Source organism: Cryptomeria japonica, chromosome 8 (assembly GCF_030272615.1).
Source record: "Cryptomeria japonica chromosome 8, Sugi_1.0, whole genome shotgun sequence".
NCBI classification, from domain to species: domain Eukaryota; kingdom Viridiplantae; phylum Streptophyta; class Pinopsida; order Cupressales; family Cupressaceae; genus Cryptomeria; species Cryptomeria japonica.
The window spans coordinates 218808505-218827367 of NC_081412.1; the positions used below are offsets into that span (position 1 = coordinate 218808505).

The window sequence follows — 18863 nt, forward strand, 5'->3', positions numbered from 1 at the left end:
AAAAATGGCTTTTCATGGAGCAATGATGGTTGGTTTCGAAATGCGATGCTTCCTGCTTCTGATTTGGCGTGCAATTGGAAGTCAATTTTAAAACCTAACCCTCTGTATCGGAGACAAGAAAATTTAACATCCCTAATTGTCATAGGCAAGGTTTTAACCTCCTCCGGGTAACGGCCCTAATAAATTTCGGAATGGGTGGTTTAGGCAAGACATAACCTCGCGCGTCGATCATGCAGAGGCCTGGCAGTCCACTGCCTCGGCCAGAAACCAGCGATCTAATTTGGATCGAGTTGGGGAAAATGAACCCTGGCGAAGATACAAACCATTGGCTCATCTAGTCATCCACAAACCAGTAAGGAAAACTTCGAGACCCACTGTTATTTTGGATGATAATAAGATCAATTTGGCTAGGTCAAATCTTCAAGATTTCTGTTTCTTTACCAAATCGGGTGGAGGCAAATGGTTAAGGGGAAATTTTGAGAAATGGTGTAGATCGCAATGGGGGGAGAACATTAACTTTAATGTCCTTCCGAATGATTGTTATCTGATTGAGTTTATGAAAAATGAGGACATGTTTAATGCTATAAATAAAGGTCCTTATACTTTGGACGGGATTGGGGTGCATATCATTGATTGGAAACCAAATTTTAATCCCCGGTTCCATACCCTGCCGGAAAACACAGTATGGTTAAGGTTATATAACTGCCCATCGGACTATTGGCACATTGAGATCATTAAAGATATCTGCAAAGAGCTTGGCACTTTTGTTTCTGTGGACGATATTCTGGAGGATAGGGTGTGGGGTAGCTTTATCAGGATATGCATTAATAGCGGCCAGATCTCCAAAATCCCAGAAGAAGTCAAAATTATTAGGGCCGGAGAGATATGGATTCAAAGGATTGACAGGGAAGATCAGTTGCACCTTTGCCCCAAATGCTTCTCAAGGGAGCACATAGGTCTTGAATGTAAAGTTTCGATCTCTATCCTTAAAAGTTATGCTTGTGTGCAAACTAAGCCGATTGACATGAAGTTAGTCAAGGAAAATACAAAAAAACGGGAAGCAAATGATGTTGAGCAATCCTCGGCGGCCAGTATGAAGGTGGTGGAAAAGAATAATCCTGTTGTTTATTCTCCTCTTGTTGTGTCTAGCCATCAACAGATCCATACTGCCAACAGTAAAAGTGCTCAAGCTCTACTAAATCTTTTGGAAGATGCTAAAACCCTTCAAAAGGATATTATAATAGAGTTTGCAGCTACTTTTTCCTCAGTACCCAATAAGGTCGGTGATTTTAGTGTGATGGAGGATGAGATTATTCCCCCTCTACCAGTTGGTCCAACCGCCTTTGATGATCCAGGCAAGAAAGGCTTCACCATGGGCTTGGAAGAAGGAGAAATTGTTTCCTCTGCCTCGGAATGGGAAGAAGATGTTGAACCGGTTGCCAACCTTATAATGGATAATACTGCAAAAGGGTTTGGGAAGTTTGAGTCACATATTAATGTACCAAATTTCCATCCAAAGAGTAAAAGGGGGCACAAATCAAGGAAAACAATGCTGATAATCACAAGTGCAGCTAGTGGGCAGTCCAAACTTAACGTCAAGGGCCTTAATGCCCTTGACAAGTGGCGTTTAATTAAGCGCCAGATTGATGAGACTAAGGGGGATATTTGGGTATTACAGGAGACTAAATGGAGTCAGTCTGAGATTGAAAAAAAAATTAAAGTATGGAAACAATGGAAAGGTCTATTGAGGCAATCCGAGGGAGCCTCTGGTGGCATGGGAATAATCTAGAATCCTTTGAATGTTCAAGTCACTCTCCTTGGCGAAGATAAACATTGGCAGCATTGTTTGGTCACTAGTTTATGCAAAAATGAGAGTTTTAATCTCTTTAATGTCTACGGACCTTCTGTTGCTAATGACAAACGAGAGCTTTGGGCACTCTTGTCAAACAGATTCCAAAATATCACTATGGGCAGCTGTGTGTTTGCAAGCGACTTCAATGCTATCTTGGCAAGTAATGAAAAGAAGGGCAGTATTCAAAGGATTGGTATGGCTCAGAAAGATTTCCAGGATTTTGTTGATAAGAATCAGTTATTGGATGTTGCCCCGAAGAATGGTACCTTTACATGGACAAATAGGCGTACTGGTTTCACTGAAATTGCAGAACATCTTGACCAGTTTCTGGTGGCTGGTGATTGGCTAGCACAAAATCTTATTCTTGAATCATCTATTCTATGCCTTATAGGATCAGATCATTTCCCTATTTGCCTAAATGTGTCTCTAGGACATTCTGAGGGTGGCCATCCTTTCCGATTTGAGTCGATGTGGCTTAGAGTGCCAGATCTACATGATTTGATAGCAGCATGGTGGAATGAGCCGGTTCACAAAAACAACTCAAGGTTGTTCAAGCTAAATAAGAAACTCAAGTATATTAAGATCAAAATCAAAGAGTGGAATTTGAGTCAGTTCCAAAACATCCATAAGGAGAAACTCAGGGTTATGGCAGAATTGGAGGATCTATCCAATTCTGTCTTTAAGTCAGGCATGAATGATGTACTCTTCCAAAGGGAAAGCTCTCTCAAGTTTGAACTAGATGAAATTCTCCGGTGTGAAGAAATTCACTGGAGACAGAAATCCAAGGAACTTTGGCTCAAGGATGGAGATAGAAATACCAAGTTCTTCCACAGATCGGCTATTGCCAACCGTAGCAGGACCACAATATCGGAGGTTGTAAAACCGGATGGTAGTATTGACAAAGATTATGAGGATATTGCTCGAGAAGCAATACGACATTTTGAATCTCTGATGAATGGCAATTGTCAGAATGTTCAGGAAGCAAGAAACAGAATTCTAGACGCAATCCCTCCTATAATTACTGAAAGACACAATAAAGAGCTCTTCAAACCTATTGACTTAGAAGAAGTCAGGAAAGTTACCTTCCAGTTGAATCCTGATAAGACTCCAAGCCCTGATGGTTTTCCCGCGGCCTTCTTTCAGCATTTCTAGGACATTATTGCCCAAGATTTGCACCTAGCGGTAGAAGAATCCAAGAAAAAAATGACTATGCTGGGAGCCATCAATCATACCTTTCTAGCTTTAGTACCGAAAAAGAAGAACCCTCAGCAAATGGGTGATTTTAGACCAATTTCTTTATGCAACTCAGTATACAAAATAGTAACAAAGATCATTGCTAACTGTAAGAACCTCTTAAGGCCCTCAACTCTGACGACTAAAGTTTAGGTGAACCTATTGCATTTTAAGTTTGTTCTTTGCAAATTTTTGAACAGCAAGTATAACTTTGACTATTACAAGCTCAAAAAGCAATTATGGGGAATTGCTAGAAATCAATTATAATTCGATAGTAAATTGATCGAACCCTTATTACATTCATTCCACCTTTATTAATCCTCAATATATAAACAAACAATACTAGAGAGGAAACTGATAAATACCAAGAAATTCTGAAACCCCTTATTTCCTTCTTGCTGGTCATACACAGTCCATTATGACAGCATGTTGTAATTTATTCCAGACTAGCCCGAACAGCTTGTATGATAGCTTAATGGAAGAGTCTAGGCTAGGCGCACCTTCTGCTTATTTTAATATATTTTTGCAACCCTCCAGCATGCAAATCGCAACCTCCTTCAGGTGATTGGCGCCACTCCCAAGCAGTCGTACAGCCACCAAATAATATCCCCTTAGTGTACCTCTGTTTCCCTCTCGCTGCTGCAAACAAAACACTGAAGACTGTCGGTGACTCTTTGATTAATTAGCACAAACTTGGTCCCTGAATGAAACCAACTGAATAAGCAATATCAACTAGTATTTCACAGCCTCTGATGCTGTTGTACAAGAATCCCACGTTTTCCTGCACCGATACCTCCGATCACTGCAGAAGAATCTTCTGCTGAAACCCTTGGCCAAAAACTCCTCTCAGAGCTCAAATCCAAAATATCAAAACTCAACATAATGAAAAGAAGACCTAAAATCTTCTTTAATCTTCTCCACTTAGGGTTTGGCGTGATTCCCAAGAAAGGTGTGATTTGGTCTTTAATGATGTTTTAACTTTTATTATTTATTTTTTACTATTAAGTGTCAATTTCCATTTAATATAAAAACTGACCCCATCTGATGAGAAATAGACCCTCACTTAAGTTATAACTTAAAGTGACTTTTAAAACATTAAAGTTCACCCATTTAATATTTAATTAAAATAATTAAATATTAATATCTCTCTAAGTATTCATCAGAATTGCCTGTTGTTTGAATTGGAGACTGCCAAACCACACTCTGCCCCTGCCCAACCCACTGGCTATAAATAGCAAGACTGCTAAAAATAGAAAGTATCTCAAACGGAGTCCTGGAGACCTCAAACGAAAACCAGTCCTACAGTGCTCGCTCTGAAGATGAAGAATCAAACTCCGGAGGACCCTCTAACCAACCTCATCAGCCTACGAGGGTCAGTGATAGGCTAATCTACTCAGTTGACAGATGTCAACTAGAAGGGGACATCACACTAACAAACTGAAACCTCTTCTAAAATATATTATTTCAGATGAACAAAGTAGTTTTGCCCCTAGTCGCTCTATTGTTGAAGGCATCATCTCTACTCATGAAACCCTCCACACTGCAAGGAAAACTAAAGCTTCTTGTATGATATTAAAGCTGGATATCATGAAATCCTATGATATGGTGGATAGGGAATTTCTTGTAGAAGTATTGAGGAAATTTGGCTTCTGTAATGAATGGATCACTTGGGTCAAGAATTGTCTATCAACCCCCAGATTCTCATTTTTGGTTAACGGTTCATCTCATGGTTTCTTCCCTTCAACAAAAGGTATTCGCCAAGGGGATCCTATGTCGCCATTTTTGTTTATAATATGGTTGAAGCTTTAGGTCGGATGATTAAATCTATTCACCGTGATGGTCGCTGGCTAGGTGTCAATGTGGCTACAGGAGTTGAACATTCAACCCACTTGCAATTTGCTAATGATACTATTCTTTTTGGAGCCTCTAGCAGAAGAGAGGCAAGGATTATTAATACATGCCTGAATGACTATTGCAAGGCATCGGGGCAAAAAATCAATTGGAACAAGTCAAAAGTTTTCTTTATCAACACGATGCTGAACATGCAAGCTGTCCTATCAAGAATCCTCAATTTAAGAGTGGCAAACTTTCCAGGTAAATTCCATGGGACTCCTCTTTTTAGTGGTCGTAATCAGACTTTCTATTGGACACATCTTATTGAGAAATGTAAAGCTAGGCTTGAAAATTGGAAAGGGAAGTGGTTATCATCTGCCGGTAAGCTTACCATGATAAAATCAGTCCTCTCTGCCATACCGGTTTTCTCCATGGCTTGCATGAAGCTACCGGTTGCCAAGGAAGATGAGTTAATTACTATAATGAGAAATTTCCTTTGGAATGGATTGAATGACAAAGGGAAATTTCCACTTATTGCCTGGGGAAAAATAAACCAACCAAAAAATGCTGGGGGTGCTGGCATTCGACAGATTTCTATTATGAATTTGGCTATGGGAGCAAAATTGGTGTGGGAAATTTGTAGAGGCGGTAATCAGAAGTGGACAAGAATCCTAAAACACAAATATCTGGACTCACTTGAGCCTAAAAGGATTCTCACAGTTACCAACCCTCCCAAGGGCTCGGCCATTTGGAATTTTATTCTAGAATGTAGAGAAATCATAAGCGATCAGGTCAATTGGGATGTCAGAAATGGGAGGAATGCATCCTTCTGGCTGGATTCTTGGAGTGGCGAAGAAGCCTTGTGTCATAACCTCGTTCTTCAACCTATAATGAGAGAAACATGCCGGCTTTGGGATCACAAAGTCTGTGATTATGGTCATTCAATTAAGGAGAATGGTATGGACAAATGGGTGTGGAACTCTCTGGACCCCTTGCTTTTAGCCCAAAATCAGAAAGACCTTCTTGCCGATATTTTGAAGGATCGAATAATTCATCCATCCCCGGACGAGGACATCATTAGATGGTGTGGCTCTTCTGATGGTAAGTATAAGGTATGTTTTGGCTATAAATTGAAAGAAGCTGCAGCAGATAAGAAGGATTGGCCGGTTAGGCTGTTCTGGCACAAACATCTACTTCCTAAAGCAGGTTCCTTTGCTTGGATGGCTTTTCAGAGGAAAATCTTAACCAATGAAAGACTCCTTAAATTAGGTATTAATGGGCCTAGTAGATGTGTATTATGTCGGAATCAAGAGGAAACAATTGATCACCTTTTGCTACACTGCAATTTCTCCAGCAACTGTTGGTGGCATTTTATGGGTAAGTTAAATCTAGTTTGCCCTTTTCCGAAAGGTTTGGATGATTGGTTTCTACTATGGCCTAAATCAAAATGCAAGGCGTTATTTGGGGACTTATTTGTTATCCTACCCTCACTGATGATTTGGGAAATTTGGAAAGAAAGGAATCGAAGAATTTTCCAGGATAAAGCGATGGGCCAGTTAGCCCTCTGTGGGAAAATTGAGAACCACCTAGTTGAGCTCCTGAACGAAGCGACCAAGTCCAAAACGCTGAAAAAGAATCTATACATTGACTGGGATTGGAAGTTAAAGCTTACGTTCCCAAATTTGATCATCCCCTCGCTTTTTGGAAATGGTAATCCTGAGATACTGGTTAATCCAAGATTGGATGTTAAATGGGAGGCCCCAGAACCAGGGTGGCATAAGATTAACTTCAATGGTGCCTCTGCAGGGAATCTGGGGCGTAGTGGAATTGGATGTTGTATTAGAGATTCTGAAGGCATCTGCATTAAGGAAATTTCTGAAGACATCGGTCTGGCCACTAACAATGAGGCTGAATTCCGACCGGCATTAAGAGGTTTGCAATTGGGGTCTGAGTTGGGGATAAAAAGAATCCATTTGGAGGGTGATTCATTAAATGTCATCAATGATGTTCATAGTAACCATACCCCCAATTAGCGTCTCAACCTATGGCTTCGACCTATGGTGGGTTTTCTTGAGACCTTTGAAGGTTTTCGGATTAGCCATATCTATAGAGAAGGCAATTTGGAAGCAGACAGACTATCTAAGATGGCAATTGCAGACGGAGGTCTTGATCCGGGCATACGGCTCGGGCATAGATAAGTCTTCATTATAGAAATTATTATGGTTTAATGCTGCATTTATTTTGGCAGAGGAATGAACCGCTTTGGTTCCCCGATGTTTTGGTTTCTATCGGTCCGGAGTACATACTGGGGGATGTACTCTTACCGAGTATGGGTCTCCCTTTGATGGTGGTTTTCGGGCTCCTACCGGTAGGGGTATCCGTCTCGGCTGCTCGGTCTTTACCGATTGGCGTTGCTGTTGTTTACATAGGCCTCTTGCACTTTTCCCCCAACCGGTAATTTTTACACTCCGGTTTAGGATCTCTTCAGGGTTACTCTAGTGTCGTTGTTGATGCTGACAGAACGATAATCTAGCAAATTTCTGATAAGCGGCTGCATTCGGTTCTCTCTTCAGACACCCAGTTTGGATTGAGGCACATCTACATTTTGATTATGGTGATTAATATGGCGCAAGTGATACAACCGTTCTTGTTCTAAGAAGGAATGTTTGTGCCCCCGCTGGTATTGGCCCCTACCGGTTGGTAGTTCTTACCGGCCTCTTGATTATCCCCTAACGGTATTCTTTATGGTTTTGGTAATATGATCTTACCGGGGTCATTAACTCAAGCTCCAGTTTAGATGTTGTCAGAAGATATCTAATTTTCATCATTACTTTTAGATATGATAAAGCCGGACGGCGGCTAACATCAAAGAGGTAATCAATTGCGATTAAGGTGGCATGCTTAGAATGTACCTTGTTTGTGCGAAGTAATTTGGCTCGCTTAGCTAAGCCCTCGAGCTCCTCAACCTTTATGAGCTGGCGAGATAAATAAAGGATGACCTGCTTATTTTTAACATATCAAACTTTTCCCATCTCTAGCTCTGTTGCTTATAATAGAAACACCAATTTTGTTGGAGGCAACCTGTCGTCAGATGGCATTCCTAGGCAAAATCTTTGATAAGCGCCTGCAAACAGTTCTTTCCTCGAGTCACCCTTTGATTCTGCACTGTGTTAAAAGAATTTTGGGGGAGGAATTCCTTAATGCATACCACAGATACAGAGCTAATGCAGACATCCCAACTTTCTTCCTAGCAATGCTGCTCTATATGGGGACTAGCAAGCAAAGGGCGAAACTTCTCACCCAAATGGTGTTTGAGCATCGCTTTCTTGGGGAAATTGACACAGTATTGGATAATGTTGATAGCAATCTCAGATTGCCCTTTCCCAAAAATTATTTTATGAGTTTGGGAAATGGTGCGAAAAACGATGATTGTGACCTCTCTTGACTTCAATGCCTTGGAAGCCTCCTGGCCTATTATTACCAGAAATATTGAGTTCCTTTGCAAGATTGCCGGTATACTACCCGGCTTCACGGCTGCCTGGAGAAGCCCCTATATCCAGGAGGAAGGGCTTTCGGGTAGAGAAGACATTGGTATAATGGCCAACGGTGACATAGTTGAAGGCAACTCTTGGGGGCTTGGCCGTGGAGAAGAGTGGATTCCAGATGATGACCGCCACCCCTGGGAAAAAACGGAATCATTGGCCCATGCTGCTTGCGGGAATGATTGCCCGGTAATTTTGGATGCAATTGTTGCTCCTGCTCCCAGTACCGAGGACCCAGATTCAAGAGCAGAAGAATCCTGATTTCCATGTTCATTTTCATGCATTGTTTAGTTGATTGTAGGCCTTTGGTTCAACCGGCATTTTTCTCCTTTGGTTGTTTTCTCCTAGCTTTTTAGCATCTTGGCCAGCGTGGCTGGCTTTTTTTGTATTTACTGTTGGAGCAATGGTAGGGGGTTTTCTTACTGGTTCTTTCCCCCTACGGCTCTTTCTGAACCAGTTATGTATTTTTCAAGTTTTGATTAATACAAGGGTGCTGCCCCTCTGCAGTTATTAATCTATTAAAAAAAAATTGAAAATAATAAAATATTAATAATTTAATGCACAAGTTTTAAAAAATGAAATTAAAAACTTAAAAGTTAAAACAAAGACGTAAGTTATAACGTCTTATAAAAAAATTAAACTTAAAACTTAATATTTATATGATATATATCATAAATGATTTTATTGTATATGATATATATCATATCATATAACGATAACTAAAGAGCAAAAATTAAAATGGCGTCAAACTAGTGATTTTGCAGCCCGACGGGAGAAGAAGAAAGTCTGAAATACGACAGAGGTTTTGGCGTTGGGTGGAGGTTTTGGGGCATTTGCAGGGTTTTGACAGCCGGTTTAGGGAGGGAGGGATCGACTGGTAGCTGCAGGGCAGATTTGAAATACTTTTTTTACTTAGTATTATTTTTATTTTCATATCGTAATTGACAATGAAACTATATGGTAGCAGTGTAGCCTTTGAGCATTTTGACATTTTGTATGTTATTTCTTTAATATCGATTATGATATGCATATTGACAATGTGAATGAATTGAAATTCTGATTTATGAATGCATAATTGCATATTGTCTATTGAGTATTATTTATTAACAATGTTGTATGTTCAGAATTTACATTCTAAAATGTTTTCAACTTTTCATAGTATAATACACATACTATATCCATGTTTTCATATGAATATAATGTATATATGCATGCTTTGTCCATGTTTTCATATGAACATTTAGAATTTTCCTATATATTTTAAATTTTCTCTATATTTTATATATCCGTCCCCTTTGCCATCCCCCGCCGTCCCCAAATTTGGCAAAAAAATTTGTTGTCCCCTACCGTCCCTGTCCTGGAAACTCGGGGTAACGTAGCCAAACACTCAATATTTGAAATTTCATCATTCATACTCGTAGTTTCAAACTTTAAAATGTATAACAATAGCATAAGTTTATACATGTTTACAAAATTACATATAATACTAAAGACTACATCTTCCTCTTTCCTCTCCTAATATAGCTCAATTTTTCAATCCTTGAACTAGTAAGTGCTGAGGAATCTAAATGATGAGTTGATTCTTCTTCTTCAACATTAAAGTCCTCGTCTTCGTCCTCCTCCATTTCATCCAACGCTGCTACTTCTACTGCTCCTCTCTCTAATTCTACAAGATCTTCTTTAGTAAGGAGGACATCATCACCATCATTTTGTTCATTGATGATCCAATCACCATATGCATCAATTTCATCCAAGTCAATGGCCTCATGTGAAACACCCTCCACCTTTCTAGTGTGAAGGCGAAGGTTGTATCGAACAAAGACAAGATCATTGAGGCGCTCTGGGGTCAACCTATTTCTCTTCTTCGTGTGAATGTTCTCAGATAAACTTTTGCTGGCATAAGTTAGGAAGGGAAATGAAAAAAAAATTGCTAACATATCCTCTTGTTTTTCAAGATTTTTTTAATTTTCAATTGATGAAAATGAGAAAAAAGAGAAGAAAAATCCTTTGCCTAGATCTCTTTTGCCACTTTGATCTTGTTTCCTCACCTTCTTCAAACCCTACAGACTTGTTTTGAGCAATAACAAATGATTGAAATGAGGAAAAGTGAAAAAATATGTGTATTAAGTCTGACTGTGCATTTCCAGCAAATGTTGAGGGCCCTAATGAAGGACTCGCGAGCCCCGATATCAGACTCGTGCCAAGTCTACTGCTGGGAAAACCACGAGTCTATTAAATGGACTCGCCCGGACTCGGCTCGCGAGTCTATGGCAAGTCTACTCGACCCGCCAACGGACTCGCGAGTCTTGGCGAGTCCGCAAAGTTTTCAAACTATGATTAGATCCGTCTATGAGGGAGTTGAGGGTTAGCATCATCCCATTTGGGAATTCATTGATAGGAGATGGCATCTCCAGCTTCACAGGCCCCTACATGTAGCTGCTTATTTCCTCAATTTGACATTCCAATACCGTTGTGATTTCAAAGCAGATGGAGAGGTTTTAATGGGCTCTACTCAATGATAGAGTGGATGTCGTCTAGACATATAGTCCATGAGCTAGAGACCTTTACAAATGCAACAAGGAGAGCTCTTTTCTCATCAAATGTGCAAAGAAAGTCGGACAACATTGCAGCCAGGTAAAAATATATTTAAGAGCATAATTTGAGTTTTTAAAATGTAATAAATTTCCTTCTTATATTATTATTAAATGTTGAAACTTAAAGTTGGATAATGAGATTGATTTTTTTTCTTTTTCTCATCTCAGACTGATGGTGGGAAATGTTTGGTGCTAAAGCACCAAATCTTCAGAGGATTGTCATTCGCATATTAAGACAATCATGCAGTGCTTCGGGTTGTGAGCAAAATTGGAGTATGTTTGAGCACATAGACTCCAAGAGGTACAATAGACTGTCCTTGGAGAGGTTAAATGATCTAGTTTGTTCGTTAACAACCTTTGTCTTAGACATGGATAGTTTTTGGACCATGACTCCACCCTAATCATGCTAGAGGAGGTCAATCCAAAATCTAAGTGGATCATGGAGGCTACGGATCCTATCTTTAGTGAGGAAGACCTTGATTGGGTTGACTAAGAAGATAGAGAGACTGATGCTATAGCCATGGCAAAGGAGGAGGATAGAGCACGAGCAAACACATGCACAACTGATGTTGGCAAGGGTGGAATGGAGTCACAAGTAGAGATTATGGCTGCTACATCATCCAAGACCTACCTTAGACACCTTTGTAGGAAGGATGTAGGCTCCTCTAAGCCATGGACTTCTAGTTATTGTTTTGATATTTGCTTGGAACATTTGATGTCATGGATTTCATATTCCATGAGTTTTGTATACATTTAACAATATTTATATATCTAAGTGTTCTATTTCCTTCTACTACAATTTGAGTTTATACTTATGTGATCAATGTATACTAGTGTATGTGATCAAATTAGTTTCTAGTTGATGATGTTATTATGTCTTTAAGGTTTATTTAATAAAGGGTGCATGAAACAAGTTTTAAATCCTTAGAAATCTCTAAATTTCTTGGATACTTTGTCAATTCTTCGCTAAGTCCTGAAACTCGAGTCTAGTCAAGCTTGCCAAGTACAAGCCAAGTCCGAATCTCGTAACTTTGGCTAAGATAGACTCTTTCAAATTAATTGTTACCATTACCAATGCCAATCAATGGTCAATTCATATGGGCATGAATAGTGTAGTTCTTCGTGGGGATCTTCAAGAGGAGACATATACGGAGCAGTCATAGGGATTTGTTCAAGATTGTTTGATGATTTCTTTACTACAAAAGTCTCTCTGTGTTTTCAAGAGAAGATGGATCCCTTTCTCTTCATAGTAGGGTTCTCATTATGCCCACTCAGATCCCAATATTTATTTGAAATATGGTGATAATCTTCTTTCCTTATTTCTCTATGTAAATAACATCATCCCCACAAGCAAACCCTATAGACATCATCAACAAGATCAAATCATCTCCATAGGGCAGATTGATGTGACAAACTTGAGTCTTTTGTATTATTTTCTTAGTATTGACATCACTCAATCCAATTATAGGATTAGAGTCACAACAACCTAAGTATAATCTTGATCTTCTTGCACAGTTTCACATGGTTGATTGCAAGTCTAAAACGATTCCCTTCTTTTCAAAAGTCAAGCTTGAGGGTACATGCCCCACTTCATTGGTTAATGCTACCTTGTGTTGAAAGCTTCTTGGCAATCTCATCTACTCAATTTACACATGTCTTCACATTTATTATGTCATTCCTATGGTTTCTCACTTTATGCAAAGAACCATATGAAACTTCGAAATAAATATTACACTATGTCAATGGCAAATATAGATATCGGATTGATGTAATTCAAATAGGGCTGGTAATTTAAACAATCATAAGCCCACCTCAAAGTCCAACTTTCAGCTTGGTTCAAGCCCCATTTATTGGTTGAGCAAGAAGAAACATGTTATTTTTGTACCTTTTCTAGAGGCTCAGTTCGGGGAGTTTGTTAATGTTGCAAAAGAAGCCATCTACCTTCAAAAGATCCTTACAGAGTGTGGCATTACTTTTAGTTGGCGTTCATAAATCCATTGTGATAATTAGAGTGTCATTCACATCTTGAGGAACCTGATCCAACATCAAAGTCCATGTGCACTACATCAGAGAGCTTGTCAGGCAGCAGATCATTGATCTGATGTATCGTCCTACTCTAAATCAAGTTGTAGACATCTTCACCAAGCCCTTCACAAAGAGTGGGTGCATTAATCAACAAGATTTGTTGGGAGTTTGAGAAGTTGTTCCTTGAGGGGCTTCCTAGGGGGATATATTTTGTACATGGGTACCTAGCATGGCCTTGTTGTTGGGAACCATCCTTTTGACCCACCTAAGTTGCACTTAAGGAGGGTTTTGGGGTAACAATTTACTGTTACACCTTAGGTTATATTTATATTGTTGGTGGATATAATATACATTATCACTAGATATTTTAATATATGCTAGCTTTTTCCTAATTCTCTCTGGATTACTTTATGAGATTGAGTAGTCCATCTCATCTCATCATGTATTCTCTCTATTGCATTTTATGAAAATTGATTGTAGGTGAATAAGATTGTGCTGTGATTAGCCATCTTTTTTTGTTTGTAAGTCTTTGATTGTTTATACTAGGCAGTATTTTGCTTTAAATTAACTAATTCCCAGGCTAGATGTATTTCACTTATGTCAAAAAATCTCATAGAATTGTAACATAGAATACAATAAAGAAGAATTTGTAAGTTCTACACATGGATCTGAGAGGTTGGATGTGAATCAACCAAAATTAAACGAATACACAACAATGTGATAAATTGCTATTGTTCATTAATATACAAATGAGAATACAAAGTGACAGAATAGCGACAAGAAAAGAAAAAGCTCCTCCATCAGTTCATATTTTCCATTTTAGAATTTTCAGGAAGTGCTGGATTACAAAACTGTTAATTAGAGTTGACACCATGAAGCTACGTGGTATCAAACAAAACAAATTATGCTTCAAGGATTTGAATCTTTGACCATGTGATCTTGAGATGACAAAGCTAGTGGTAAACATTAAGCTTGAATTGAACTACCACTAGGATATTGTAAGATGAACAAAAATACTAATTATCTTAAGATCATACTATCTATCTGATTTAATTATGAGACATTTACCTTGCCGTACACTAAATGTTTCTTTCATCAGTGAGTAGTCTGTCTTTATCTATAAATTCATCTTTCTTGCATACTGGACAAGCTCTGCAACAACTCTCAGATTGCTCTTCTATCCAATAATGGTTATTCTTCTGTCAGATTTCAACTCTTTGTCAGAAGGAGAAAAAACGCATTTTTATTTTCCCTAGTCTAATTCATAGAGTGTGCACATCAATGCATCTGACCTTTTTCTTATTAGTACCCCAAGTTTCCTCCTCCACTTTATATAATTGAATGTGAACTATTAGTTGGCCTGTTCCCCCTTACAACACAATTTAAAACTTTCAGAATGACTGATATATTTCTTCAGAGCTTTACGCTGCTTCCTGCTTTTGTTCTTTTCCAGTCTTAATCAGTCTTCTCGAGATGCACTATGCACTCCCATTGTTCTATACTTTTTAGACTATGTACATACTATTGGCCACTAGTTGAAACTGATATCTGAAATTGTAATGTCCCCATCCTAGTCAGGGACATTGGTTTGAGGAGTTAGCCTATTTTTGGACCCTTGTAGGCTAACAGGGTATGGATAAGGGGGTCAGTAATGCAGTATCTTGAGGAGTGGTCTGTCTATTTGTTCTAGTTCAGTGTTGAGTTCAGTTCTAGTCGTCGTTTCATCAGTTTCTGACATTATATGAGGATTTCCTAACTTTTAGGGGAAAACTGCTAAAAATAGACATGGTCCTATTTTCATTGGCGCGGCGAACTGTGGCCCCAGCTTCTGACAGATTCAATTTCCAAGCAATAATGAGGGAGATATGAATTTTTATGTGGTTCCCACAAGCAATTAATATTTTAATGAAAAATTAATATAAAATCACAAAGTGCATCACTTAAATTTATTTAAGTGAAAAATTAATATCTCATAAGCTAGGCGTTGCTTTTAGGGTTAAGTTGGGAGCCCTAAAAGCAAGTTCTGATTTTTAATACCCTAATTGCCAAAAATCGTACTTTTTGGGTATTTAGGCAGCCAAGATGGAAATTAAACCTCATTCATTGATATTGAGCATTTGACATTTCTTCTAAGCACTTGGCTATGGCGGCTAGGGTTTGGACCTGTTTTGGAGAGCGTGCATTCTTCAGAATTCAGCAGCTTTGAGATTGTGAAAGATCAATCGAATTGTTGCAGCTTGGTTGGCTTCATTCAGAAGTCAAATTGAATTAAATTGGGGCAGATTTGGCTTCTTACAAGGCAGATTTGTTGTAGGTTTCCTATTTAATGTTTTGTTGTTAATTCTTCTGTGGTTTGGAGGCTTCTTTTCCCAAACACACAGCTTGCTCATTTATTGGCACCATCTTCCACTATTTGGGTGTCTTAGTATTAAATAAGAGCAGATCTGAATTGTTTTAGAATAAAAAATCAAAACTTTGTAAGTTGTTGATTGAATTCTTTTAATTCAATAAATTGGCTAAGGACCTACGGGTATGCTTCTAAATTCTCCAGTTTATTGTTTCAATTGATTAATTTCATGTATTATTTCAATATGTGTTGCAAATTAAAGAAACCCCCTTCTGCAACTTCTGTCTATTTCTGAAAGACCATCTTAATAATCAAAATTACAAAGAAGATCTACAAATTACAGCAGGTTGAAGAGTTGAACCAGCAAGGGTTCATCACAGAAATTAAGTAAAGGGTTCACTGACTAAAAGACAAAAATGTCCCTATTTTTTACATATGATTAGAATCTTGCAAATGACCATGCTAAACAATATCTTTCTGCCTCCTATTTGCTTTAAGAGAAGTCGGTTTCCAAAGTTTCTGTCCCACAATTTTCTGATGTGTAACTGCTTTAATTATTCAATGTAAGCCATATATAGCAATCTCAGGGTTGAATCATAACACCTTCTATGTTGATAGGGTGTCGTAATAGACAGATAACTCTCAAATCTTAGGTGGTGGTTGAAGATATGTCAAATATCTAATTAAACTTGAGCATGCTCCTCCTATATAAGAGTACTATGGTTGCTTTTCTTTCCCAAATTAATCTCTTCAACCTTCACACATTAAGCTTGTCTTGTTTTATGCCATTTACGGTTTATTTTATATTCCTCTGTTTCTGTGGACCATATCAGGTTAGAACTTAAAATTGAGAAAAGATCAATTATCTTCCATGAAAACACATTATTCAAGGAGAGAATTGTGTAGAAGGTTGAAAGAATGCACTTACAGCTTCATTGACAAAGCACGCCAAAATAGCTAGAAAAGCAAGCCAACGACACATAACAGCAACAGTTAGCATACCATTTAAAACAATAAATATAAGAAGGATACACTTTGGCAATAAAGTCAACACACAGCCTCCCCCACCAGCTCCTGTCAACTTAGAGCATAATTTGTATTTTGAAGTTGTTTTTAGTACAGCTTCAATGCAAGGATGACTGACACCCATACTCTGGAGCAAGCCTTGATTCATCTCCACCAACTCTTCCAGATTTCCTTCCTGTTCACTGATGGATATATCATCTGAGGCAGGTGCTTGAATAATTTCTGCCATCTCCTCACTGATGGCATTAACTGCAGCAAATACTGCACTCATAGCTTTTGGATGCCTTGATGACCTCTCAGACACCCCAGCAACTAGTGCTTTAGTGTTCCGTCCGACCTTTGTATTGGTTATAAGCATCTTGATAGGGAAGGCATGCTGGATATGTGTAAGGTGGCCAGACTTAAATTTTACCAGTTTTCCTGAGATGACAAAATAAACAAATGAAAGTGTCAAAAATCAGATAGCACTTAAAAATGGTAAACAAAAATTTAATTAAAACCTGAAATTGAAGTTCACATGAAACTCAGAAAAACTGAATTCTGAATCTAAGATGGAATCAGTTTCTGGAATAGAAATTTGCTTATTAAATTCTGGGACATAGATTCCTGGAATGCATAAGAAAATGGATCTAGAAACATACTTTTAAAAACAAGCAAAAAAAAAATCTATTCTACCTGCAACAAACTAAAAGAACAACCCAAGCCCGGTTTTGAGAAAATAATCAATCTTCTACCTTGTGTGAATACAATTTTTATCCAACAAAAAAGATAATTTATTCATTTAGTCTACCCACACTTATACATAGGGAAGTGCTTTATCCTATTTTTTGTTTTATAGTTTATTCCTCAGCTATACTTGATATATTCTCTCTGTGTACTTGTCATGTCCCTTTTCCAGGCATAAGTCATTGAGTCCCTAATGGAAATAATTTCATAAATTCCTATTTTTTGTTTTATAGTTTATTCCTCAGCTATACTTGATATATTCTCTATGTGTACTTGTCATGTCCCTTTTCCAAGCATAAGTCATTGAGTCCCTTAGCCTAATATTTTATTTCCCATAAGCTAAGTCACAAGGTTCGAATTCGCATTCGAATTTGGCAACAATAAAATTCGAATGAAATTTGATGAGGAAAAAAAATTGAAAAAAAATTCGAATTAAATTCGCCTTATATAAATTTAATTTTTTAAATATAGATAATAAATATTTAAAATAATAAATTAAAAAAATATATATATATATATTATATTAAATTTGCATATATTGTATATTATAATAAATTTTAAAATATTATAATATAAATAAGTTTAAAATTTTAGTTTAAATATTATTACTATATAAATCATAAATATATCAAATATGCAACTTTGATATATATATTTGAATAACTATATTAGATATACGTAGTAGGAAGACATATCTTAATTTACGATTTTATTCAAATATATCAAAAGACATCTAATTTGGCAATATAGGAAAACTCTTAATACGATTTTAATTTGCAACATAGGAAAACTCTCAATACGATTTTAATTTATTTAAGATATATTAGGGATGCCGAATCAGAATTTTGCAAACTATGCTTAGACGCACAAAAAATTAATTCGTGCAGCTCCACCTATGCGCAGACCTAGGCATTGCCTGAGTATGACGGCTTGCAATAATTTGTTAATCTTGACCTCCCATCCCTGCCAGAGGAATTTCTAATGTCCGTGCCTGGAACTGCCCAAACGGGGAAAACATTGAATCGAAGTGGGTAAAAAACCACGTTTTTTAATACATTTTATTGAAAAAGAAATTATGCCCTAAACCTGTTCGAATATGAGACGAATTTTAACGAATTTTAAGTCATGTTTTGAGGTCCGCCGAATTTCAAACTTCATGGTTGAAATTCGGCGAATTCTGTGACTTAGCCCATAAGCTAATGGGGTAAAGTAATGGAAATAATTTAATAAATTAATCATTTAAATAACTTTATGCTATGTTTACAAAAAAGCAACTTGTGTTTTATTATTATAAGGAGGGTCCATTATTAAAAGTGTCTCTAGAAAAGTAAATTAATTTAATATTTTATTAAAAATTTATTTTCTAAACAATCTGAAACAAAGTAGGAAAATTATTTAAAATTAAACAGAGCGTTATAAAAGGAGATGCACAAGCACAAAAGAAAGCATCTAATTATGAAATTCAAACCTCAATTTTCTTGAGATTGAACATATGTTCATATTTCTGCCTAAGAGTGAAAACCCTTTTGACAATGAATTCAAGGACAAAACCCCTCCTATTCATATGAATAATTCCATCCAACGATTGACAATGTGCTGAACAACTGCAGATGTGTTTACAGCTTTGTTGGTTTGATGTGAGGTGTGTGGATTTTCAAATTTTGTTGTGGATTTATGGTGTCAAG

General features: G+C 37.6%; 1 protein-coding gene across 1 annotated transcript in view; it reads right to left on the bottom strand.

The window, feature by feature from the left end:
* The window catches only part of LOC131067818 (mevalonate kinase), a 67192-nt gene that overhangs the window by 18212 nt on the left and 30117 nt on the right, over positions 1 to 18863 (bottom strand). Inside the window, exon 4 of the mRNA XM_058002981.2 lies at positions 16459 to 16872. Coding sequence (XP_057858964.2) covers positions 16459 to 16872 — 414 coding nt within the window. The remainder of the gene's footprint in view (positions 1 to 16458; positions 16873 to 18863) is intronic.